At 46.5% G+C, this 27,207-nt stretch overlaps 1 protein-coding gene across 6 annotated transcripts in view; it reads right to left on the bottom strand.

Annotated features, from left to right (window-relative positions):
- Positions 1–27,207, bottom strand: part of SHANK3 (SH3 and multiple ankyrin repeat domains 3) — a 650,584-nt gene that overhangs the window by 406,292 nt on the left and 217,085 nt on the right. For all 6 annotated transcript variants that reach the window (XM_054034834.1, XM_054034750.1, XM_054034917.1 and 3 more), the window contains exon 10: positions 12,505–12,571. In XM_054034834.1, coding sequence (XP_053890809.1) covers positions 12,505–12,571 — 67 coding nt within the window. The remainder of the gene's footprint in view (positions 1–12,504; positions 12,572–27,207) is intronic.

Here is a 27,207-nt window from a genome sequence, read left to right as displayed (position 1 = left end):
CGTGCAAGACCACAGGACCCATAAAGGTGGTAGAGGTTAAGGGGCTGGCATAAACAATGGTGGGTGAAAAGACTGGCTCCCAAAGCACTAAAAGACAAATGGAAATGGATGTTTCCCCTGAAGAGGCAGTAAGGCCTCCTACAAGAGCCAAGCACACCAAGGATGGCTACTCGAGTCTATCCCCAGCTGGGGTATAATAGCTCTCAACTGAAACCCTTTTCCAAATCCACCTAGAGGACTCAGGAGACACATGGGTGGTGAGACGAAGGCAGCTGGGAGACTAAGGAAGATAGCCAGCTGGTGAGTACCTTGGGAACTTTTGTCTTATTGCTATTTGATTAACTTTGAGGGACAAGAAAGGAGCACTTTTGGTGCTGGGAACTTGTCATTGATTTTGGTATGAATCTGGATTGCTTGCTGTGTTCTGAAATCTAGGCTAGGTTGCTGACTATAAAGATGAGATTGCCCTGCCGCTGGGTGTTAGCATCTGTTTCTAGCAGGGCTCTTTGAAGTGAGAGCAGTGCAGTTTTTGATCAGCTAGGCCTGTGAATAGAGGCGGCTGAGTGAGAGGGGTTGAGTCACCCACTCCAGCTGTGTGTGGGGCCTGGGTTTTCAAAAGCACACAAACTCACAATGGCTGGTAAGACAAATGGCTGGTAAGATAAAGGGAGTTACCTAGCTGAGTTTGTCAGAGTAGGAAGGCAGCGAAGTGAGGTGGTGTGTTGATTTTTTTTCCTTTCCCTAACTTGCAGCTGCTCTACAAAGAAGAACCTGCCATGGGACGAGAACGGCATTTCATCAACAACACTGCTAGCTCTTCCTCTGCCTGCACCTGTGGGGCTCTTGCCGGACACAAATCCTCACCCTGGAGGCTTCCACCCAGATCCTGGTCTTGACTTGCTGGGAATGCAGCCTACGTGTCCCTACCAACAAAAGCCAGGCGGGTGAACCACTGGCGTGAGAGGTGTCTGTAGGAGCCCCCCCTCAGGAAGCAGGTAAGATTGCTACAGGATGAAGTGGTTAATTTGCATAGCATGCGGGAGCACGATGACTTCAGTGAAGGGACACACATGGAAACATCTGGGATGGAGGATGCTAGCTGACTACAGGTGACTACAGCAGCACCAGAGGAGGAAGGAGAACCAGCTGCTCTACCTGGGGGACTTTAACTACCCAGATATCTGTTGGAAAAATATGCCGTCAAATTTTTGTTTCAGAAAGAAAAGGAAATAACCACGGGCACAGCCATTTTAAATTTGATTCTGACCAACAGGGAGGAATTGGAAGCGAATTTGAAGGTGGAAGGCAATTTGGGTGAAAACAACAAGGAGTCTGGTGGCACCTTAAAGACTAACAGATTTATTTGGGCATAAGCTTTCGTGGGTAAAAACCTCACTTCTTCGGATGCATAGAGCGAAAGTTACAGATGCAGGCATTATATACTGACACATGGAGAGCAGGGAGTTACTTCGCAAGTGGAGAACCAGTGTTGACAGGGCCAATTCAATCAGGGTGGATGTAGTCCACTCCCAATAATGGATGAGGAGGTGTCAATTCCAGGAGAGGAAAAGCTGCTTCTGTAATGAGCCAGCCACTCCCAGTCCCTATTCAAGCCCAGATTAATGGTGTTAAATTTGCAAATTAATTTTAGTTCTGCTGTTTCTCTTTGAAGTCTGTTTCTGAAATTTTTTTGTTCAATGATAGTGACTTTTAAATCTGTAATAGAATGACCAGGGAGATTGAAGTGTTCACTCCTCCTGACGGTTGAAATGACAGACTGGACCTCTACATAGAGTGCTTCCGCAGACGTGCACAGGCTGAAATTGTGGACAAATAACATCACTTGTCCCATAACCTCAGCCGTACAGAATGCAATGCCATCCACAGCCTCAGAAACAACTCTGACATTATCATCAAAGGGGCTGACAAAGGAGGTGCTGTAGTCATAATGAACAGGTCAGATTATGAACAGGAGGCTGCCAGGCAACTCTCCAAGACCACATTCTACAGGCCACTATCCTCTGATCCCACTGAGGAATACCAAAAGAAACTACACCATCTGCTCAAGAAATTCCCAGCTACAGTACGGGAACAAATCCACATTGACACACCCCCAGAACCCCGACCAGGGGTATTCTATCTGCTACCCAAGATCCATAAACCCGGAAACCCTGGACGCCCCATCATCTCAGGCATTGGCACTCTGACAGCAGGATTATCTGGCTATTTGGACTCTCTCCTCAGACCCTACGCTACCAGCACTCCCAGCTATCTTCGAGACACCACCGACTTCCTGAGGAAACTACAATGCATTGGTGTTCTTCCTGAAAACACCATCCTGGCCACCATGGATGTATAAGCACTTTACACCAATATTCCACATGAGGATGGACTACAAGCTGTCAGGAACAGTATCCCTGATGAGGCCACAGCAAGCCTGGTGGCTGAGCTTTGTGACTTTGTCCTCACCCACAACCACTTCAGATTTGGGGACAACTTATACCTTCAAGTCAGTGGCACTGCTATGGGTACCCGCATGGCCCCACAGTATGCCAACATTTTTATGGCTGACTTAGAACAACGCTTCCTCAGCTCTTGTCTCCTAGTGCCCCTCCTCTATTTGCGCTACATTGATGACATCTTCATCATATGGACCCACGGAAAGGAGGCCCTTGAAGAATTCCACCCGGACTTCTACAATTTCCACCCCACCATCAACCTCAGCCTGGACCAGTCCACACAAGAGATCCACTTCCTGGACACTACAGTGCAAATAAGTGATGGTCACATAAACACCACCCTATACCGGAAACCTACTGACTGCTATACGTACCTACATGCCTCCAGCTTCCATCCAAGACATATCACACGATCCATTGTCTACAGCCAAGCCCTAAGATACAACCGAATTTGCTCCAACCCCTCAGACAGAGACAAACACCTACAAGATCTTTATCAAGCATTCATAAAACTACAATACCCACCTGGGGAAGTGAGGAAACAGATTGACAGAGCAAGACGGGTACCCAGAAATCACCTACTACAGGACAGGCCCAACAAGGACAATAACAGAACACCACTGGCCATCACATACCAGTTTAGCCCCCAGCTAAAACCTCTCCAGCGCATTATCCACGATCTACAACCTATCCTGGAAAATGATCCTTCACTCTCACAGACCTTGGGAGGCAGGCCAGTCCTCGCTTACAGACAACCCCCCAACCTGAAGCAAATACTCACCAGCAACTACACACCACACCACAGAAACACCAACCCAGGAACCAATCCCTGTAGCAAACCTCGTTGCCTGCTCTGTCCCCATATCTACTCTGGCGACACCATCAGAGGACCCAACCACATCAGTCACACCATCAAGGGCTCATTCACCTGCACATTTATTCAACATTTATTGAACATTCTTGGGTGCATTTCATCAGGTCCTAGTCACTTGAAGACATCTAACTTGTCTAAGTAATTTTTAAATTTTTCCTATTTTAGCCTCTGATCCTACCTCATTTTCACTGACTTTCACTATGTTAAACGTTCAGTCGCTACTAACCTTTTTGGTGAAAACCAAAACAAAGAAGTCATTTAGCACCTCTGCCATTTCCACATTTTCTGTTATTGTTTTCCTCCCATCACTGAGTAATGGGCTTACCCTGTCCTTGGTCTTCCTCTTGCTTCTAATGTATCTGTAGAATATTTTCTTGTTACCATTTGTGTCTTTAGCTAGTTTAATCTCATTTTGTGTCTTGGCCTTTCTAATTTTGTCCTTACATACTTGTGTTATTTGTGTACAGTCATCCTTTGTTATTTGACCTAATTTCCATTTTCTGTAGGACTCTTTTTTGAGTTTCAGATCATTGAAGATCTCCTGCTTAAGCCAGGGTGGTCTCTTGCCATACTTCCTATCTTTCCCACGCAGTGGGATAGTTTGCTCCTGAGTCCTTAATAATGTGTCTTTGAAAAACTGCTAACTCTCTTGAACTGTTTTTCCCTTTAGACTTTCCCTGAGGTTGCTTTCTTGAAATCCATTATCTTTATTGTACTGTTTTCCCTCTTACCATTCCTTAGAATTGTGAACTCTTATTTCATGATCACTTTCACCTAAGCTGCCTTTGCCACTTTCAAATTCTCAGCCAGTTCCTCTCTATTTGTCAAAATCAAATCTAGAACAGCCTCTCCCCTAGTAGCTTTCTCCACCTTCTGAAATAAAAATTGTCTCCAATACATCCCAAGAACTTGTTGGATAATCTGTGCCCTGCTGTGTTATTTTCCCAACACATGTCTGGGTAGTTGAAGTCCCCCATCACCACCAACTACTGTGCTCTGGATTATTTTGTTAGTTGTTTTAAAAAAAGCGTCATCCACCTCTTCTTTCTGGTTAGGTGGTCTGTGGTAAACCCTACCATGACATCACCCTTGTTTTTTAACCCTTTTATCCTTACCCAGAGACTTTCAAGCAGTCTGTCTCTTATTTCCAGGTCAACCTCAGTACAAATGTATATATTTTTAATATATAAGGCAACATTTCCTCCCTTTTCCCCCTGCCTGTCCTTCATGAGCAAGCTGTACCTTCATACCAATATTCCACCCATGTGTATTGTCCCACCAAATCGCTCTGATGCCAGCTATGTCATAGATGTGTTTATTAACTAGCATTTCTAGTTCTTCCTGCTTATTCCCCATACATCTTGCATTAATATACAGACACCTAAAATATTGACTTGATTCCGCCCCCCCCCCCATGTTCTCTCTGGTCTCCTCTCCCTTATCCCGGCTATAACAGCCCATGCCTGACCCCCCCCCCCCAATTCGGACCCTTCTCCCAGGTCTCCATCTGTTCGACTTACCTGTGGGCTTTTGTCACCTGCCCCCACCAAACCTAGTCCTCCACACTAGGTTAGCCAGTTTGTATCCAAATACAATAACCATGAACAATAGATCAAGTTGTTACAAATGCAAGAAAACCACACAGAGAAACTGTATTAGTCCAAATAAAATGGCCTACAGATATAAGTCAAGGACAGTGGTGAGATCCTACTTAGTAGAAAAGAAACGTGGGAACAAAGTTACCTCTCCGAAGTTTGACCTTATTTCAACCACCAATTAAATCCATTTCCATAAGGAGGCTAAAATATGCCACCCACTTTTACTCATTTTTTGAGCTACTTAAAAAGACTTTTTTAAAAAAAGAGTCATCTTCGCCTGGCTCATCCCCTGCCCTTCCAGCACTGCAGCTCACCTCGACTTATCTAATGGACTTTCTTTCTGATAGGTAGGCCAGCTGGCCTTGCCCTTGATTGAGGAACTTTGTTTTCACCTGTGAATGCTAAAAGTCATCACATGATTGTGACACCTAGTCCTCAGTCACCAGTGGGAAGACCTAATTAGCAGCGCTGCAGGGGCAAGTAAGTTCCGGTATTGTATTCCCTTCCCTTCTTGTGTTATTTTCTACCCCACTATTTCTTGCCTCCTATCCTATCTCCCTCTCTTGGCTTTTTATTGAATCCTGAAATCAACTATACCGCATTCATCCAAACTTGCCTTGTCGAAGGAGAAAGGATCCAACCAGACCAGATGACAGCCCTAACAGACAGTAACTAACCAGGTCCAAGCAGCAGGTGTCATGGTCGACTTGCCAGCCAAAGCACCCACTCAAAACTAACCAGCAGTGACACAAAAACATCAACAAAGGCCATATTTCAACCAGTTTTTCTATCCTCTCTCTCTTCCACCTTGTGTCTACTTGTTTGTTAAGAACAGGATAAGTGCATGCCCTTCACATCAGAAGATAATAAAATTAACCTTTTCATTGTCATCAAAGAAAGGTTCTTCTGAAAACATGTGACACTGATACTTTGACTCCAAAAGCAGAGACTCTGATAAGCTCTAAGTTTGTTTTGCATAATCACGCCACCACAGTTTCAACATAAATGCTTGTTTTAATTTATTGTTCTTTCTTGTGTTTAATCAACAAACTTTCATTCTGAATGAATGCTTCTGGGTATTTCCCAAGTAACCAAGGCCTCTGTTTAAAATTATTTAAACCCAAACCTATCTATTACTGTTTAATGTTGGACAGTGAAACAGTGTATAAAAACCTTAAACTCTTTTAAGTCTTTTAGATCACTATCCGCACAACAGTCTCATGGGAAGAAAATCTAAGGGAAAAAGGAGTTCAGGAGAGCTGGCAGTTTCTCAAGGTGACAATATTAAAGGCATAACTGGAAACTATCCCAATGCGAAGAAAAGATAGGAAGAAGAATAAAAGGGCAATATGACTCCATCAGGAGCTCGTTAATGATCTGAAAATCTAAAAGGTATCCTACAAAAGGAGGAAACATGGACTAATTGCAAAGGATGGATATAAAAAAATAGCACAAGCATGTAGGGGCAAAATCAGAAAAACTAAGGCACAAACTGAATTACTCCTAGGAAGGGAAATTAAACAGAAGAAGGAGGGTCTTTAATACAGTGGGACCAATAGAAAGGCGTAGGAAAGTGTTGGTTCTCAACTTAGTGGAGAAGGAGAGCTAATAACTGATATCAAGAAGGCTGAGATATTTAATGCCTATTTTGCTTCTCTCTTCACTAAAAAGTTTAATGGTGATCAGATACTCAACACAATTAATATTAAAAACAGGTGGGAAGGAATGCAAACCAAAACAGGGCAAAAACAGGTTAAAGACTATTTAGATAAGTTAGATGTATTCAAGTTGGCCGGACCTGAAAAAAATGTATCTAGGGTAGTTAAGAAACTAACTGACCCAATCTTGGAATGTTAGCAATTATCTTTGAGAACTCATGGAGGACAGCGGAGGTCCAAGAGGACTGGAGACGGAGAAACATATAGTATCTATCTATGATCTAAAGAGGATCAAAGAGGATCTGGAAAATTAAAGACCACTCAGCCTAACTTCAATACTCGGAAAGATACTGGGACAAATTATTAAATAATCAACACCCAGGAAATAAAAGAGTTATAAGGAATAGCCAGGATGAATTTGTCAAAAGCAACAAAAGCAAATCTTCCTAAGTTCCTTCTTTGATAAGGTTAATGGCCTAGTAGATAGGGCAGAAGCAGGAAATGTGATGCATCTTTATTTTAGTAAGGTATTTGATGTAGTCCCATGTGACATTCTCATAAGGAAACTAGGGAAATGAGATCTAGATGAAATTACTGAAAGACGGACGTACAATCTCTCTGTACCACACATGTACAACACAAATCTGCACAATTGGTTGAAAGACTTTAATTAAAGAGTAATTATGAATGGCTCACTGGCAAACTGCGAGGGGGCCTCTAGTGGGGTCCCGTAGAAATGAGTCCTGGGTCCAGTGCCATTTAATATTTTCACTAATGGCTTGGATAATGGGGTGGAGAGTATACTTATACATTTTTCAGATGACACCAAGCTGGGAGAGGTTACAAATACTTTGGAAGACAGGATTAGAATTCAAATGGACCTTGACAAATTCAGAACATAAAAAGGCCATAGTGGGTCAGACCAAAGGTCCATCTAGCCCAGTATCCTGTCTTCCAAGAGTGGCCAATGCCAGGTGCCCCAGAGGGAATGAACAGAACAGGGAATCATCAAGTGATCCATCCCCTGTCGGTCATTCCCAGTTTCTGGCAAACAGAGGCTAGGGACATCATTCCCGCCCATCCTGACTAAAAGCCATTGATGGACCTATCCTCCATGCATTTATCTAGTCCTTTTTTGAACCCTGTTATAGTCTTGGACTTCACAACATCTTCTGGCAAAGAGTTCCACAGGTTGACCATGCGTTGTGCAAAGAAATACTTCCTTTTGTTTGTTTTAAACCTGCTGCCTATTAATTTCATTTGGTGACCCCTAGTTCTTGTGCTACGAGAAGGAGTAAATAACACTTCCATATTTACTTTCTCCATACCAGTCAGGATTTTATAGACCTCTATCATATCCCTCCTTAGTCACCTCTTTTCCAAGCTGAGAATTCCCAATCTTATTAATCTCTCCTCATACAGAAGCCTAATCATTTTGTTTCCCTTTTCTGAACCTTTTCCAATTCCAATATATCTTTTTTGAGATGGGGTGACCACATCTGCACGCAGTATTCAAGATGTGAGCATACCATGGATTTATATAGAGGCAATATGATATTTTCTGTCTTATTATCTATACCTTTCTTAATGATTCCCAAATTTCAGTTAGCTTTTTTGACTGGCACTGCACATTGAGTGGATGTTTTCAGAGAACTATCCAATGACTCCAAGATCTCTTTCTTGACTCCAAGACCTTTTTCTTGAGTGGTAACAGCTAAATTAGACCCCCATCATTTTATATGTATAGCGAGGATTATGTTTTCCGATGTGCATTACTTTGCATTTATCAACACTGAATTTCATCTGTCATTTTGTTGCCCATTCACCCAGTTTTGTGAGATACCTTTGTAGCTCTTCGCAGTCTGCTTTGGACTTAAAATTTTGGCACCTCACTGTTTATCCCTTTTTCCAGTTAATTTATGAATATGTTGAATAGGACTGGTCCTAGTACAGATGCCTGGAGGATACCACTATTTACCACGCTCCATTCTGAAAACTTACCATTTATTCCTACCCTTTGTTTCCTATATTTTAACCAGTTACCAATTCATGAGAGGACCTTCCCTCTTATCCCTTGACAGCTTACTTTGCTTAAGAGCCTTTGGTGAGGAACCTTGTCAAAGGCTTTCTGAAAATCTAAGTACACTATATCCACTGGATCTCCCTTGTCCACATGCTTGTTGACCCCCTCAAAGAATTCTAATAGATTGACGAGGCACGATTTCCCTTTACAAAAACTATGCTGAGTGTTCCCCAACAAATGGTCATCTGTGTGTCTGATAATTCTGTTCTTTAATATAGTCAGGCTTATCAGCCTATAATTGCTGGGATTAGCTCTGGAGCCCTTTTTAAAAATTGGCATCACATTAGCGATCCTTCAGTTGGTAGTTCTTCAATTTCACGTCTGAGTTCCTTCAGAACTCTTGGGTGAATACCATCTGGTCCTGGTGACTTATTACTGTTACATTTATTAAATTGTTCCAAAACCTTCTCTAATGACACCTCAATCTGTGACAATTACTCAGATTTGTCACCTAAAAAGAATGGCTCAGGTTTGGGAATCTCCCTCACATCCTCAGCCATGAAGACCAATGCAAAGAATTAATTTAGTTTCTCCGCAATGGCCTTATCGTCCTTGTGTGCTCCTTTAGCATCTCAATCGTCCAGTGGCCCCATTGGTTGTTTAGCAGGCTTCCTGCTTCTGATGTACTTAAAAAAAATTTTTGCTATTACTTTTTGAGTCTTTGGCTAGCTGTTCTCCATATTCTTTTTTGGCCCGCAGAATTATATTTTTACACTTCACTTGCCAGAGTTTATACTCCTTTCTATTTTCCTCATTCCTCATTCCTAGACTTTAACTTCCATTTTTAAAATTATGCCTTTTTGCCTCTCACTGCTTGTTTTACTTTGTTGTTAGCCATAGTGGCACCTTTTTGGTTCTCTTACTATGTTTTTTAATTTGGCGTATACATTTAAGTTTAGCCTCTATTATGGTGTCTTTAAAAAGTTTACATGTAGCTTGCAGGGATTTCACTTTTGGCACTGTACCTTTTAATATCTGTTTAACTAACTAATTGGATGATTTTAAGTACAGGCTAGACAAACAGATTGTTTTAGGTCAGTGGTTCTCAATATATTTACCATTGTGGGCCATATACGCAGCTCTCTCTGTGTTACGTGGGCCGCATCCACGCAATATATATACTACATTTATGGCCCTGAGGATATCACATAGGTTGCAGCTGTATGCTGATTGGGGCGGGGTTGAGAACCAATGGTCTAGGTTTATTGGTCCTGCCTCAGTGCAGAGAGCTGGACTTGATAACTTCTCAAGGTTCTTTCCAGCCCTAGATTTCTATGATTCTATAAATCTCTCTCCCTCTCCCCTGCCCCACCATACATACACCCCTTAAATGAGGAGAATCAAGGGAATAAGAAATTATCTTCACCTCTGTGCTGTGTCATTGAAGGTTGCAGTTCAGGTGAGGGCAGAGTCTGCACCTCCTCCACAATCCAATGTATCGATCGTGCGGAGGGAACCTGGAGAGTGATCATGTTGGGAGTGACGAGATTCTATGTACAATCCAGCCTCTCAATTCTAACCAACCGGAGAGAAGAGAGCAGTCCCAATTCCCACCTCTCCTCTTCTGCAGACCCTCAAAGAGTGTGACAGAAAAGACAGACTAGCCCAACTTCAATAGTGTCTGCAAAGATCCCTTTCCTCACAGGGCATATCCACTGTCAGAGGATTTCAAGCCGTCCATGCCAAGAAAGATAAGCTGACAGGATCAGAACTAACCAGCTTCACCTGGAGTCAGACACATTTTCAGTAGAAGCAGCTTCAACCCCAGTGAATCTGGTGAAATAAACAGTTCCCCTCTCCTCTACCTTGAACTCTACACTGCCCTGCCCCAGATCAAAGGTGTACAAATCAAATTCAAGGGGCTGAATCTCTCTAAAAAAGAAAATAAGAACCTAGAGAACAGCCTGATGGGTTCTGAGCTGGGAGAGTGTCCAGTCGCAGAAAGTTACGGAGGTGATTGCTGATCATGACCCCTTTTACTGCCATACATGGCGGGTCTCATTTGTGAGGTCCACGGCTTGTGTTCACAGCTCCACTGACAGTTCTTGGCACACAGCCAGGCATGTGCAGCCCTGACAGCGGGGACCTGTAGAAGCATTATTCAAAAATTATCCTTTATAAGTTTATGCTCTTATTGCTCAGGACTCCATTAACCTAGAAACGCAGTGAACTTTTCTTTCTTTTAGTATATGTTCCATTACCTTACTAGACATTGATAGTAGGCAAATGAGATGATAACTAGCCGATTCATGCTCTCCCCCTTTCTTCATGATCAACACCATCTTTGCGTTTTTCTAATCCTTTGGTATCTTCCCAGTTCTCAATGGATGTTTAAAAAATAATTTCTAGTGTTTGGAAAGTTCATTAGCTAATTCCCTTGACTTGCAGGTGCATGCCATCTGGACCTGCTGGTTTGTGTATGTTCAGTATCCCAAGTATTATCTGACCTACTTCATATCAGCAGCTATACAGTACATACAAAGTCAGCGTTTTCTTCTTAATTAATCAGATGATTTCCTACTTCTTTTCTCAACAGAAAGAGATTTAATAAAGCAGTTCAGTAGCTCAGCCATTCTATAATAATCATGAATGCAATCTCATTCGTCATTCATTATTGTGTTTGCTTTCTTGCCAGTACTTCTGCTTGATATACTTATAGGAAGACTTCAGATTTCCCCGAGGCCCTTTGGCAGCATTAACACTCCTTTTCACAAATGATGCAAGCTCGTATTTGCTTGAACATCTACTTGAAGGTCCATACTCCAGGAAGTCCAGCACTGCATCTCCTTTTGCCGGGACACCCCTGCACCCTCTGCTCAGAGCAGGCATTTGACCCACTGTGTGGAGTTAACCCTCTCCCACGAGTAAAGCCTATCAGCTCCTCCATTGCTCTAAAGGACTCCGGCGCCACCCGTCTCTCTCTCAGGGAGAGGATTTCTCAGGGAGAGAACTAGAGGAAGTTCAGCATGGGGCCTGGCTTTATGCAGAGTATTGAACTCAGCTCTGCAGGGGTTCTCTGTGTAGGGCTGCAGAGATATTGCAAGGAATGGGGATGCCCCAGTGAATCATAGAATATCAGGGTTGGAAGGGACCTCAGGAGGTCATCTAGTCCAACCCCCTGCTCAAAGCAGAACCAATCCCCCGACGGATTTTTTTTGCCCCAGATCCCTAAGTGGCCCCCTCAAGGACTGGACTCTCAACTCTGGGTTTAGCAGGCCGATGCTCAAACCACTGAGCTATCCCTCCCCCCAGGACTTGGCACATTCCCTGCGTAAGTGAGGCAAGAGCCCCGGGTGAGTGCAACTAGAATGGAGGCTGCTGCAGCAACAGCAGCCCAGCAATGGTGGCCTGAGGTGGGCAGCATTCCTCTCCCCTGCACCGAGTCCAGCTGCAGGGCTTTAGCATGAACGATTCCCCGTGGGGACTAACTGCCCCAAGCACACAAGAGAGGATGTGGAATTGAAAAACAGAGTTTTGGAGAGACAGTCCAACTTGCTAAATGCCCGACAGTCTGTTTATACTCTTTGGTACAGCAACCAAAACAGCCAGAGTAAACAGTCCACCAAACATACTAACCGCAAACAGTGACAGTTTTAGGCTGCCACACAGACTGACACAGTCAACCCTTCCCCTATCCCCATGGACAGCACAAACACCCCCACAGCAACCACCCACGCAAGTCCCAGCACCCAAAACCCACAGGGAGTGCCAGACCCCCGTTACAGTAGCTCCATTGGTTTCCCTAGGCAGCACTGGGAAATGAGAACCACTGAAATATCGCAGGACCTAAAGTGAGATAAGAGGGGAAAATAGGGTGAAAGGCCAAACTCACCAACGTCAGACTCTTTGTGGGTTTTGATGATTTCAGCCAGTTCAAAATTTCCTGCAATGATGGCCACCTGAAAAGAGAGGAAGGGAGGAGTGAATGATTCTGAGCTGCACTATTCCCCAGGAAAGACCAGGCCTGCTAGCACAGAGGAAACTGCTATACCACATGGGCTAGCAACAGCCATTTGCTATGGCGCACTGCCACAACCAGCACTCCTCCTGGCTTGGCCCAAAAGTAATGTACACAGCCAGCACCTTTGAGGTAGCATCCTGGTGCCAACAGCGACCCACATTCCTCCTGCAATGACTCTTGCACTCAGAAGGTGGCAGAGAACGCAGAGCTCAGAGGAGGTTGAGTGGTGATGCTTCCACTACTAGCTGGGGATTAAATTCGGGGCTTGTAGTTGCTGCTGAAAAATTCTCACGCCTGGAGCTTGTTAGGAAAACATTTACTCTCAGTTATTTACCAGTAACTGAGCTTTCTGCAGGACTTGCCTTGGCAAAGCCACAGACCTGTGTTATACTTGTTCCAAGCTGTGCAGACCCTGGAACCATTTCAAAGCAGGTAGCTGTTGGGGGCAGCCTGCTCCAGACAATGGCCATAACACTCTAAACCAAGATTAAATAAAGCTCTGCCCATTAACCAGCTTGTAGTATGGCAAAGATTCTCATAATACTCAAAGGAGCAAGGAAAGAAGAGAGGTTGAATGTAGATCTGAACAGGAAACCCATGCAGAGAATTCTAGTGACTAGTTAGGATCCCTTTTTCTCCTTCAAGGAATTGCTGCTACTCATCCTCACTCCTGGGAAACTAGACACCACTAGCAATCCTCAGGAGGGCTAATATGTGATTAAGTAGACAGCAAGTGAAGGACTAGTCTCCAGAAATGAGCATCCAATTGAGACCGTAGAGGAAAAGTATGAATTGAACTTTATGTAGAGCCGTCTTACACATTCAGACTATTAAAGCATTATAAAGACAAGCTGCCAGAGTTGGTACTGCCCTAGCACAGTGAGTCCTAACATCTGGTACCTGCAACCCTTTCTGGCTGTAATAAGTCTGAACATAAAATGTCATCTGTTTAAATAGCCTTTGGGCCAAAAATCTCTTGCTCGTTAGACTTATCTCCACATGCAACAACCCACTAGGATGATTTGCAAAAAGGCTTAATCCTGCCCATGGGAGTAATTTACAGCCCCCTTTACACAGAGTCAGAGAGCGTAAGGCCAGAGGGACCGCCAGATCATCCAGTCTGATCTCCTGTACATCACAGGCCACCAACCCCACCCAGCTTCTGCACACTAAACCCTACAGCCAAAATCAGACCAAAGCATCACAGCCCTCAGGAGACAAGACTGTGCCGTGCCACAGGGAGAGAACAGGAGGGACTGCAGGGCACCAGTGCCTGAGGCCACTGCAATGGCAGGGAAATGATTAAGTGACATATACGCAGATAACCTGGCAGTGACCCACACCCACATGTGTAGAGGATGGGGAAAAAGCTCCAAGATCACCACCAGTCTGACTTGGGAGACAATTCCTTCCCAACCCCACATATGACAATCAGTGATACTCTGAGCATGTGGGCAAGAGCCAGCCAGCCACACACCTGAGAAAGAGAATGCTCAGTACCATCTGAGAGCACTAGACCACTCAGTCCAGTATCCCATCTCCACACGGGGCCATTCCTGATGCTTCAGAGGAAGGAGACAGAAACCACCAGGATGCATTGGCCAGAGGATCCCTTCATGACCCCTGCAGTGAACAATCTCAGCCCTGAAGCATGAGATTGTTAGGAATGTAAGGCATAAGCTGAAAGTGAGCCCCAGAACTATTGAGCCTTGACCCCTACTATCACCAACAGTCCTGTCATACAGTCATACTCTTGCATTCGTCCTGCTCTCTCTTAAAACTAATTAAGTTGTTTGCCCCCACAACTCATACTGGAAGGCTGCCCCAGAACCTCGCTCCTCTGATGGTTAGAAACCTGCTTCTAATTTCCAGCCTGAGTTTGTTCATGGCCAGGTTTGTTTGGGGTTTGTTCCAGCGTGAGTTTGTTCGGGGAGGGGAGAAGTGGGGCCGGGAAGAGGCACAGTGAGCAGGGCCTCAGAGAGGGAGCAGAGTAGTTGCAGGGCCTCGCGGTAGAGAGGGGGTGGAACACCCCCAGGGAAAAAGAAAAGTTAGTACCTATGGTTGTGCCAACACTGCCCTTCAGCTTCAATAGCTCATCACCCTCCCTGGTGTTTACCCCCCGTTTATCGAGACCAATCAGATTCACACCTCCCCCCCCCCAGTTTTCTGTTTGCCAGGCTAAACAAGCCAACCTCCTCCACTCTTCTCTCTTAAGACAGGCCCTCCATTCCCCTGATCATCCTAGTAGCTCTTCTCTGCACCTGGTCCAGTTTAAATTCATCTTTCTTGAACATGGGCGCCCAGGATTGTACACAGTATTCCATATGAGGTTTTACCAGTGTCTTGTATGATGGCATTACACTCTCTCTCTCTCCTGGAGATGCCTCACCTGATACAACCTAGGATCGCATTTGCCTTTTTTCGCAGCTGCATCACATTGGTGGCTCAGAGTCATCCACTGATCGACCTCCACACCCAGGTTTCTCTCCTTTTCTGTCACTTCCAACTGAAGGGCTCCCAACTTGTAGCAGAAATTCTTATTAGACCCAAGTGCATGACTTTGAATTTTGTACTACTGAATTTCATCCCATTTCTGTCATTCCAGGTCTTCAAAGTCACCCAGATCCCCCTGTGACATTCTGATCCTCCTGTGTATTGATGGTGCCTCCCAACTTCGTATCATCAGCAAATATCAGCACACTCCTACTGTTTGTGTTTAGGTCATTCATAAAAATATTGAATAAGATTGGTTCCAAGACCGACTAGAAGAACTCCACTAGTAACCTTTCTCCAGTCCAACAGTTCATCTTTTAGCACAACCCCTTGCTATCTCCCTTTAGCCAGTCCCTTATCCACTGTACAATTCTTGTACTGATCCCCATCTTCTCTAATTTAACTAATAATTTCCTGTGTGGTACTAGGTTAAATGCTTTACTGAAGTCCAAGTATATTAGATCTGCATTTCCCTCATCTAAAAAACCAGTTATATAGTCTGTCCTAAGTCGCTTCAGAACCAACATTGGCAGGATAACTGTTTGCTGCAGATGAAAGTTTGACAGCGCTCTGAGCAAGAATTTAGGTCATAACAATTTTATCCTTGTAATCACTTATAATGGGCACACGAACCACGAGATGCTGAATCACTCTCACAGTTCAGGCACATGTTATTGCCACCAGAAATGCTATCTTCAGAGATAGGTGATAAAAAAGCAAAGTCTGTGAAAAGTTTAAAGGATGAAACCCATGAGCCAAGTCAGAATTATGTTCAAATCCCAAGCAAATGATGCCCCGACAGACTGTTGGGTACACACACAAAGGCTATTTACCAGTAACTATAGTTCTTTCTGGGTGGTTGTCGTTGCATATACCCTCCTGGGAAAGGTACCCCCTGCTACACAAGATGCTGGAACTTTCTGGGAATGTGTGACTAGGGGGACTGCACAAATGCTGTTGTGTGGCAATGAACATTAACTGCCCAAGAAAGGTGCAGCCTCAATTCCCTCAGTTCCTTCACAGGAACACCAGAGTCCACAGATACAGAAAACCTTTAAGGAATAGGGGAAGATAGGCAAGGAGTTTAAATATGCAAAGGCAGCTTCTTTGAAGAACAAGAGACAGGTGTTTAATTAGCAATAAGGGATGCTGCAAACAGGCAGAGGTGTTAGAAACAGAGCTTTATGATGAGGCTCTGCTGTTGGTCCCCGCTCACCAGTCCCAGATCTGTATTTCTGCACCTCTGGGCCCGCACCAATCTAGTTCTCTTCTGAAACCTGACCCCCCACACCAGCCTCCAGCCTTGCCTCCCTGTATGAGATCAGCTCTCGGATACAGAGCACCTGGCTCAAGCTGACTCCAGGAAAGACCAAAGTGATGCTGATCAGAAAAGGAAATGCTCTGAAGAGCTGGCCAAGCCACGGCTCCACCTTTCATTGACATTGCACAGCCCCCATTCATCAGAGTGTTGCAAAGCCTCAGAGTCCTGTTTGACTCCTCACTCAGCTTGGATGACCAGTGACTAAAAATGCTTCTTCCACCTGCAGCTCATGAAGAAACTTCGTCCCTCCCTCCTGAATGAGGGCCTGGCTACAGTACAATATGCATTTGTCACCCACCGGCTGGATTACTGTAATACCCTGTAACTAGCATTAAATTGAAGATGATGTAGAGGCTCCAGCTGGCACAGAAGGCAGCTGCCTGCCTCCTCCATGGCCTAGACCACCATGAGCACATCCAGCCTGTGCTCAAGTCCCTCCATTGACTCCTGGTCAGCTTCTGAGGCCGGTTTAAGGCTTTGGTCCTAATTTTCAAAGCAATTAATGGCTCAGGCCCTGTTACATCAAAGACTGAATTCAATCACAAAGCCTAGACAAAGCACCTGAGAGCTGGGGATAAAGCGTTCTCGGTCGAAAGGCTAGGGATGTGGCGCAATCTGTCAGAAGAGATCAGATGAATCTAGAGTCCTACCCCTGATGATGACTACGGCTTTGACCCCTGGCTTGACTCCTGACTCTGGCTCTGTCCCTGGCTCTGGTTCCTAGCTCCTGACTCTCTAACCCTGAGGCCTGACCCACTCATGCCCTAGTCCCTACAGAAAGATACTAGGGAGAACACTTTCAAATTTTCTCCTTAATACAGTCACCCTCAAGGGACACAGAGCCACGCTTTGGACACCCTGGTTTAAAGATGCCAGTGAAACCTGACAGAGTTCTCCTGAGCAGTCCAAATTCTCATCCATTAAGGTGCCAAGATCCAACTCACTGGGAGAAGGGACCTTAGATTTCAGTGCAGAGTGAGCTGCTTCTTCCAAGATGAATCTGGGGACACTGGTGATATCCAAAGTAACTTATTTGCAAAAGAAATCTGAACACCAGTGTCTGCCCAAGCTAGGGCCACCACAATTAAATGAACCATCTCTTGCTTCACTTTTGGAAGCACTGAAGGGAGCAGAAGAAATAAGGGAGAAGCAAAAAGGAGACCTAAGGGCAAACAGAGCACAAAGGCATCTGAATGGGCTCCTCAAGCCCCACTCACTTCTTCATAAAACAAGAGGAAAATCTGATTCACCACTGACTCCTTCCAACACCACTCATGTTGATGGAAATATCTGCAAATCAGGTTGTCCGTTAAAGGGTTTTCCTGCCCTGCCACAGAACAGCTTACAGGGTTATTGGATTTCATATGCATTATTCCCTCTGTCTCTTTTCCACTTGGTGATTCCGTATTGCCTGTAAGAATCTCTGCCATTTTTCCTTTCTCAGCAAAGACATGGTTTAAGAGACCAGGTTCTATGAGCTCCCCAGCCAGGATTGGAGGAATCTCTTCCAAATACCAGTGCTGGGTGGAAAAAAGGAAACAGTTGGAGCCCGTTCTGAGGGACAGGCCCCGATAGCATAGATTAACAGACAGGCAGAGGAACGCACACAATTCTCCTAAGCTTGGCCCAACTTGCTGTATAGAGCCATTTTAGCTAAGCACGGCAAGGTCACCTTTTTAAACTGACAAAGAAGGAGGCTGCCATGCTAGAGGTTATAAGCCTGAAATTCAGAGGCAGGATGTGACTGAATTTCAGGTGGGTAATGACTGGCTTGGTAACTTTCTACATTTCCAGACAATACTTTCAGAGCAGGCAAATCGAAAGTGCTCTGCAGCACAGACTCCAGGGAGTCTCTCTGTAAGCTCCAAGAAAGATATTCATAAACTTACGCTGAGCTTTAGCTTCCTCCACAAGAGAAGGGGTCTTCAAAAACCTGGCTCAGCCCTTCACATATTGAACTCGCATGTCACCCAAGAGACCTTGCTGACAAAGATGAGCAGACAACATTCCTGGATGCTTGGTGAAGATAAGGGAAGCAGCTGAGAGGAGGTACTATCCCAGTATTCAATTTGCAGAACTTTATTGAGATATGTAAGGATAGATCCCAAAGGTACAGTGTTCAACCTAGTCCTGGCAAAGAAGGGAGAGGATGATGGCACTTAGCGTTAACATGCAACGCTTCCTTGAGAAAAGAAAACTGGGAGAATACAAACCAATTCTACTGAATGTGACTGCAAAACTTGGTGTATTGCTTTCAGATGGATCTCACCCAACCAGTGTCTTATGAGAAAGGGCATGGGGGTAGGCACAGCAGGAAGGAGAGTTCCTCAGCATCTGTGGATTCAAGTCATCCTTTGGTAGGGGCTGTAAAGGCATTCCAAGAGCTAAGCCTTCATATTTCTCATGCCCTTGATATTCCTGTATGTTCTACACAGTGCAAAAGGGTAGCATTTTATAGAATTGCACCATGGCCTATTTTCTGGAATCCAAAATGACAGATTTTACAGCCATATTGCAAAGAGGACCAAATCCAGTGAGACATGCCCTTTGAGCAGCCTTTGATGTCTCTGTTACTGCAGTGAGATCAATAACGTCTGCAGTGACTTTAAGAAAGGATTCCGAGCACAGGACAGCTGGCTTATTTCATGAGATTTGGAATAGGGTGCTTGATCTTCTCTGTGAAGCTCCTAATTCTTTATTCCAATCTAACCACCGTTTTCCCTCCCACTGGGGACTGCACATTCTTTCCCCTCCCACTGGCCTGTAGGATCACTGTGATGTATTGGCTCCCAAGCCCCAAAAGGAGCTGTCCCTTGCACTTCCAATTAATGAAACAAGGACATTTGGGCAAGGGGGTCGGTATCTAATGCCAGGAACAGAAGGCTCAGATCCATGCCTGAGGCCAAGCCCCCTAAAGGCTAACTGCTTTCACACAATACGGGGGCCCAGGCACCCAGACCTCAGGACAATCCAAAGGTGAGGATGCGCCCATGCAACCCTAGGAAGGGGCCAAGAACAGAAGGAGCCATTCAAATGTAGCTATGCGGCAGGGAGAGGCCAGCAGCTCTGGGATTTAAGCCAGATTCAGTGGAGGCGGGAATGGCACGAGCCACTCCACACACAGCTTTGCTAGAGTATGGGACACCCAACCTGCGGGATCCTCTACTATTCAAACCCAAACCTTAAAAGAGAACCGGATAAATTAATGGTGGTTAAGTCCATTAATGGCTATTAGCCAGGACGGGTAAGGAATGGTGTCCCTAGCCTCTGTCTGTCAGAGGATGGAGATGGATGGCATGAGAGAGATCACTTGATCATTGCCTCTTAGGTTCACTCCCTCTGGGGCACCTGGCGTTGGCCACTGTCGGCAGACAGGATACTGGGCTGGATGGACCTTTGGTCTGACCCAGTACGGCCGTTCTTACGTTCTTAAGCACTCCTCGAGCTTTGCCAATGCACTGCTTCAGGACCCTCAGACACCTTTTACTCCAGCTTGGTTCTGCTGCTGCCGCCCACTCTGCTATTCCAACCCTTCCCCATGCATACCCAGCTCAGCCAATGCACCCCATTCCTGACCCTGTGAGGAGGGGCACAGACCCCAGGGCTGGAATAACACAGAGCGCTGCAGCTCAGGGTTGCACTGTGTCTGTGAGGATGTTTACCTGCAAGTGAAGGCATGCTGTTTGAAGCTGATGCTACCCCTGTGTATGAGGTACCTCTCCCCACCACTGAGGCAGGGCACAGACCCTGGGGGACTGACTGGAGACACACCTTTCCTTGAATCCCCTCTTCTGCCTATTTCCTGTCCCCAAAACGTGGCTTCCGTTCAGCAAGGATGTGGTGGTCAGGCTGCCACTGCAGTTTGCTGCCTATTTGCAACGTACATTAATCATCACAGTTTCACCTGTGCGCAGACCATTCTGTAACAGGAATGAGAAGATCCCTCAGCCTCTGCTGCTCTCCCCATGGAAGATATGCTGACACAGGCCTGGGATAAAAATAGCCCAGGATTTATCACTAGTACTGTAATGTCCTGCCAAAGCGTAACGCACTAAGAGACCATCTGCAAACTATGGATCTCACTTCCTATTAGCAGAAGCAGCACAGCAGCTTTTTACTGAATGGTCCCAAATATCAAACCAGAAAACTCTAGTCTACAGAAAGAAATAATGACAGACCCGGGCCACCATGGCAGCCAGGCATGTGGCAGGATGAGTTTCCCCCCATGGCAGCATGAGCTTCCTCAATTATGCCAGTCACTGGCTATATTAGGGAATCTTTTCCATCCATGCTTTCGGGGCTGCTCCAATTACTCCACACTTGTTGCTGTGATGGTTTCTGGCAGCTCCCATTGGTAGGTCTACACTGCAATTAGAAACCCGCAGCTGGCTCCTGCCAGCTGACTTGGGCTTGCAGGCTCAGGCTAAGAGACTGTTTAACTACAGTGTAGATGTCTGGGCTTGGGTGGGAGCCTGAGCTCTAGGACCCTGCAAGGTGGGAGGATCCCAGAGCCTGAGCTTCAGCCCGAGCCAGAACGACTACACCACAATTAAACAGCTCCACAGCCCGAGCCCCACGAGTCTGAGTCAGCTGGCAGGGCCCAGCCATAGGTGTCTAATTGCAGTGTAGACCTACCCACTGAGGCCACCCCCAGTCCTGCCTTTCTCTCCCTGACAGCAGCGGTGGCTTTGGCGTCACAGAGGGATTTCCTTAGAAGGGATTTTTCAATCTCCTCATAATTTATACTAGCGCTTTTGCTCTCTATTTCCTCAGGCCCTGCAAACTGAGTTGTGCTCTGCACTGGACTATTCCCTCTCCCACACATCTGGAACGGTCAAGGGGGCTGCATCTCTGGGTATGTCTACACTTCCCACGTTACAGCGTGGCCGCGGCAGCACTGTGACGTGGGCAGTGTAGTCACGCTTTATTGCTGAGGGAGAGCTCTCCCGGTGATAAAAAACTAACCACCCCAAACGAGCGGTGGTAGCTTTATCGCCGGGAGCACAGCTCCTGGTGATAAAGCACTGTCTATACTGGTGCTTTTCAGCGCTAAAACTTTTGTTGCTCAGGGGTGTGTTTTTTCACATCCCCTGAACGACTAAAGTTTTAGTGCTGAAAGTGGCTGTGTAGACACACTCTCTGTTCCTCCTGGGAATTTTCACTAAAGGACACTGCAGTTTCCTCAGAGAAGAGGGAAAACCACAGGTCACTTGGGACAGACAATACAAATCAGCAGACATTAAATCCCACGGGTTCACAGAGGAAACCTCACTGTAGTCATGCTTGACACAGATAGGCAATGGTATGGCAGAGCTGGACAGAAACAAACACCCAAACAACCTTAACTCTGCCATGTAGCAAGATCATGCAATGAAGACAGCTTACTTATCAGTACTTGCTACGCTTCAAGCATCGCCTTTGCACTCATGCTTGTAGGATACTGTGCCCTGGTGTAGCACTGTGGAAGTGCCTTCAAAAGCTGTGTTTGTTGGGGGATCACGTGTACATAACAGTGGCACCGTATTCTACGTTGGGGGGCACTCCCTGAATAAACTCAAGTCCTGACTGTATCCAGAACTCCAAGGTAGGGCAGTTGGTGGGGGGCAAGCATGAATGCACAGAGGTGACTATCAAAGAACAATTACTGGTAATTAACCTCCCTTTCTTCGAGGCCTCTGGGCTTTCACACGTGTGGGAGTTAGGGAGTAGTGCCCCCTAGATAGAAGGTAGGCGAGCAGTTCTTTAATGGACTATGCAATGCAGAACCTCTCTCTCCAAAACAGGCATCAGAACCAAGGCCAGAGAATAGTGCTGGGTGCAAGCTTGCTGCTTTGCAGGTGTCCACCAGCAATACACATCTAGGCATGCCACCAGTGCTGAAGAGCAGTGCCTCTAATGGAGCGCAGAGGGAAGAACTGGTGCCCTAGCTCAGACAGAACAGTGCTCTTACAAATTTTTAATACGCTGTGATACCTTTATTAGGAAATAAGTGGGTCCCCCCAGCATTTACTTCTCATTTTTTCTAAAGGTCTTGGTCTCCTCTAGTTAAAAACAGAGCATGATTTCACATCTAGGATATGAAGATGTGCGTCCCCTGGATGTTAATAGAGACTTGGGAAGAACACAGAGTAGAAAATATATTGAGAAAGGTGGAAGTTGGACACCACCTTAGGTGTAGAGCGAGGAAGCATTGTCACGTTGTCCTAGACCACAGCGTCAGGCAGGGGAGCCCTTAATGCACTGAGCTCACTAACTCCCCAGCAGAGATGACTGCGATAAGGAAAACCATCTTCAAAAAAAAAAAAAAAAAAAAAAGGTTACTCTCCTTCTCATAACTTTTGTTCTTTGAGATGTGTTGTTCACGTCCATTCCAATCAGGTGTGCGCGTGCCGCATGCACAATCATCGGAAAGATTTCCCTTAGCAACACCCATCGGGTTGGCCGTGGAGCCCCCTGGAGGGGCGCCTTTATGGCACTCAATATATGACCCAGCCAACCTGACACCCCTTTAGTTCCTTCTTGCCGGCTACTCCGACAGAGGGGAAGGAGGGTGGGTATTGGAATGGATGTGAACAACACATCTCAAAGAACAGTTACGAGTATGTGAGTAACCGTTTTTTCTTCTTCAAGTGCTTGTTCACGTCAATTCCAATCGGGTGACTCCCAAGCTATACGCTGGAGAAGGGGTCGGAGTCAAGGAACCACTGATTGGCGCACCGCTCTGCTGAAGGCTGCACCATCTCTGGCATGATGGGTGATAGCGTAGTGAGAGGTGAACATATGCACCCATGACCAAGCAGCTGCTCTGCAGATCTCCTATACCGGCACTTGGGCCAGAAATGCCGCTGAAGAGGCTTGAGCTCTTGTGGAATGAGCCATAATAGGTGGAGCCGGGGCCTTGGCCAGCTCATAGCATGTGCGGATACAGTCTGTGATCCAAGATGAAACATGCTGAGAAGAGATCAGGCGTCTTTCATCTGATCTGCCACTGCCACGAATAGTTGGTTCGATTTTCTGAACAGCTTAGTACGCTCAATGTAGAATACCAACGCCCTCTGGACGTCCAGTGAATGAAGCCATTGTTCTCAGGCACTGATGTGAGGCCTGGGATAAAACACTGGCAGGAAGATATCTTGGGTGGTATGAAAATGTGACACCACCTGGGGAAGAAAAGCCAGGTAAGGCCTGAGTTGCACCTTGTCCTTGTGGAAGACCCTGTAAGGTGGATCAGAGGTTAGTGCCTTCAGCTCAGACACCCTCCTAGCTGATGTAATAGCGACTAGGAAGGCCACCTTCCAGGACAAATAGAGCAAAGAACAAGTTGCCAATGGCTCAAAGGGGGGCTCCATAAATTAAGGTCCCACGCTGGTACTAGCTGATGAACATGTGGGTATAACCTTTCCAGATCCTTCAAGAAACGCCCCACCATGGCACTGGCGAATATGGAACGGCCGGACGCTCCCACGTGGAAAGCCGAGATAGTCATGAGATGTACCTTAATTGAAGACGGTGCAAGGCCTCGTTGTTTCAGGTGTAGGAGGTACTCCAAGATGAGTGGAACTGGTGCCTGTAAGGGAAGTGTATGATGCTCTTCACACCAGCATGTGAACCTTTTCCACTTGGCTAAATAAGTGGCCCTGGTGGATGGTTTCTTGCTGCAAAGAAGGACATTCCTAACAGGACTCGAGCACAGGAGCTCTGTCGGATTAACCATGAAGCTTCCAGGCTGTGAGATGGAGGGACTGAAGGTCTGGGTTGTGAAGGTGACCAGGGTCCTGTGTGATTAGGTTGGGGCAGAGTGGTAGACCTATCGGGACCTATCAGCTCCAAAAGCGTGGTGTAACAATGCTGATAGGGCCACGCTGGAGCAAGGAGGATTACACCTTCACCTTGTCTCTGCGGATCTTGAGCAGTACCCTCTGCATGAGAGGGACCGGCAGGAAGGCATACATGAGGCAGTCTCCCCAGGGTAGTAGGAACAGGTCCGAGAGGGAGCCTGGGCTGTGGTACTGAAAGGAGCAGAACATCAGGCATTTCCTGTTGTTCCTGGTGGAAAACAGGTCGACCTGGGGAAATCCCCACCTTTGGAAGATGGAGTGAATGACATACGGTCGGATGGATCACTTGTGCTTGTGGAACGATCTGCTGAGGTGATCCGCTAGTTTGTTCTGCACTCATGGGAGACAGGACGCCTCCAGGTGAATGGAGTGGGCTATGCAGAACTCCCAGAGTTGAAGGGTTTCTTGACATTGGGGAGAGGAATGTGCTCCCCCCTGTTGTTGATGTAAAACATGGCAGCGGTGTTGTCTGTCATCACTGCCACACACTGGCCTTGTAGTATGGACAGGAACACTTGGCAGGCCAATCGTACCGCTCTGAGCTCCCTGATATTGATGGGAAGAGAGAGTTCATCTTGCGACCATAGCCCCTGTGTCTGGCAGTCCCCCAGGTGTGCCCCCCAACCCAACGATGATGCATCCGTTACCAGGGTCAAGGTGGGCTGTGGGCTGTTGAAAGGAATTCCCTCACACACTGTATGGGGGGTCGAGCCACCACTGGAGGGACTGGAGTACTTGTTGTGGCAACGTAAGTACTGAGTCCAGCCTGTTGCACCATGGGCAATATAAAGAAGCGGGCCACTCTTGGAGTGGCCTGAGCCTGGCATGCCTGACCACCATGGCCAAGGAGGGCCAGGCAACCCTGAGCAGTAGTGGTGGGGTACTGCATGAGGCTCTGAATGATGCCCACTATGGCTTGAAATCATGTCTCTGGTAGGTACACTTTTGCTTGTACTGAGTCCAGCACCACCCCGATGAATCTGGTTCTCTGGCTCGGTGATAGGGTTGACTTGTTCATGATGAGGAGGAGTCCTAGTCTCTGGAATGTGGATTTGACTTGTCAGACGTGAGTCTCCATGTGCCCGGAATGGCGCCACAGCAGCCAGTCATCTAGGTAGGGATATACTGTAACCGCCTCCTGCGGAGAAAGGCTGCTACTACTGACATGCACTTGGTGAATATCTGGGGTACAGTGGATAGGCCGAACGGGAGACCGTGACTTGGTAATGTTTGTGGCTGACCACAAACCGCAGAAACCGTCTGTGCTGAGGTCGAATGGCTATGTGGAAGTATGTCTTTCATGTCGAGGGCAGCGTACCACTTGCCCGGATCCAGAGAAGGGATAATTGTGCTCAGGGAGACCATGCGGAATTTCAACTTTACCATGAACCTGGTAAGTCCACGCAGGTCTAAAATGGGTCTGAGACCCCCCTTTGCCTTGGGGATGAGGAAATAATGGGAATAGAATCCCTTGCCCCTTTGTTCCTGAAGACCCTCCTCCTCTGCTCCTAATCTAGGAGCAATTGCACCTCCTGGATAAGGAGTTGCTTGTGAGAAGGGTCCCTGAAGAGGGACGGGAAGTGGGGTGGGAGGGAAGGAGCAGAACTGGAGAGAATATCCTTCCCATGCGAAGAACCCAGCGGTCTGATGTTATTAGGGACCATGCATAGTAGACGTGGGATAAGTGATTCAAGAAGTAAGGGGGAGGATTCAGTGTCATGTCGGGTATGTCTCCCTCGGGCACCCCTTCAAAAGGCCTGCTTTGAGCCCGACTATGGCTTGGTCAGGCCCTTGCCTCGTCCTGACTGGGAGTGGGCTGGTTTGTGCCTAGAATTTCTAGGCCGCTCTCTGTAAAAGTCTAGTTAGGGTGAGGAGGGTAGGACCGTTGCTGTTGGGGCTGGGGCTTGAACTGTTTTCGTTGGGGTATGCAAGATGCTCATATAGGGGGACTATCAGGTTTGCTACAACGAGATTCAAGTCCCAGGATGCAGGGGGGTCCCTGATAGAAGGGAATGCAATTGTCATGCTTTCAGGAACCTAGAGACACTTGAGTGAGAGAAATAAGACTTGTTCATAATGTATACATGATAGGCAGCTATACTGCCAAATGGACTTTTAAAGAGGCTCTGGCTAAGCCCTGAGATTTTAAATGTAATGTACTCTAGACTGCAGGAACTCCAGTTTAAGACAGGCTTATTTCCTTATTATTGGCCCAGACAGAGAACCACGGCCATTTTTTCTTATAGCATTTAAGGACAGAGCCTTTCCTAGACTGCAACAGGAGTGTCTGGGCTCTCTGGGAGCAGAAATGGGCTACATTAGTTAGTAAATTATCTTCCACACTGTGAGGTGGGGTGACTCTGGACTGGGATACAGAACTCACCCCTGCTGTTGAGACAGGAGGTCTGGAGAGAGAAGCATCAGATACGGTGGCTCTTCAGATAGGTGTTGAAGGTCTGAATACCAATGCTGGAAAGGCTGCCTGGGAGCAATCAATAGGATGTTAGCGCTGTTGGTCAATATCCCTATATATTGAGGGGTATGAGAAGGGAGGCATACAGGAGAGCTTGGCTCCAATCCCACAGAAACATGTTTGAGAGAGAGATTTTGCCCCTCTCTGCCTGGTGCAGTATTGACGGTACTTGCTGTTTTGACTGGACACAAAGGAGTCTCTCTTTGGGCAGCTCCATTTGAGAAATGGTGCTCTGGCCACCATTGGCTTTAAGGCTCATTTGGATTGATCCTGAGTCCTCCTGCTGAACGTTTCCATCTTCCTCCCCCACCATCGTAGTATCACGACATGATGGCCTGATAACCAACTACCCTGAGGACAAGAGCTCCAGTAGAATAAGACCTTCTAGCGAAGTAAGATGCCTTCTCTGTCCATGGGAGAGGAATGTGACAGTCTAGTTCTCCAGGACT

The sequence above is a fragment of the Malaclemys terrapin genome, chromosome 1, assembly GCF_027887155.1.
Source record: "Malaclemys terrapin pileata isolate rMalTer1 chromosome 1, rMalTer1.hap1, whole genome shotgun sequence".
Taxonomy (NCBI): Eukaryota; Metazoa; Chordata; order Testudines; family Emydidae; genus Malaclemys; species Malaclemys terrapin.
The sequence above is the reverse complement of the archived record's forward strand: the minus strand, read 5'-3'. Positions and strand labels throughout refer to the sequence as shown.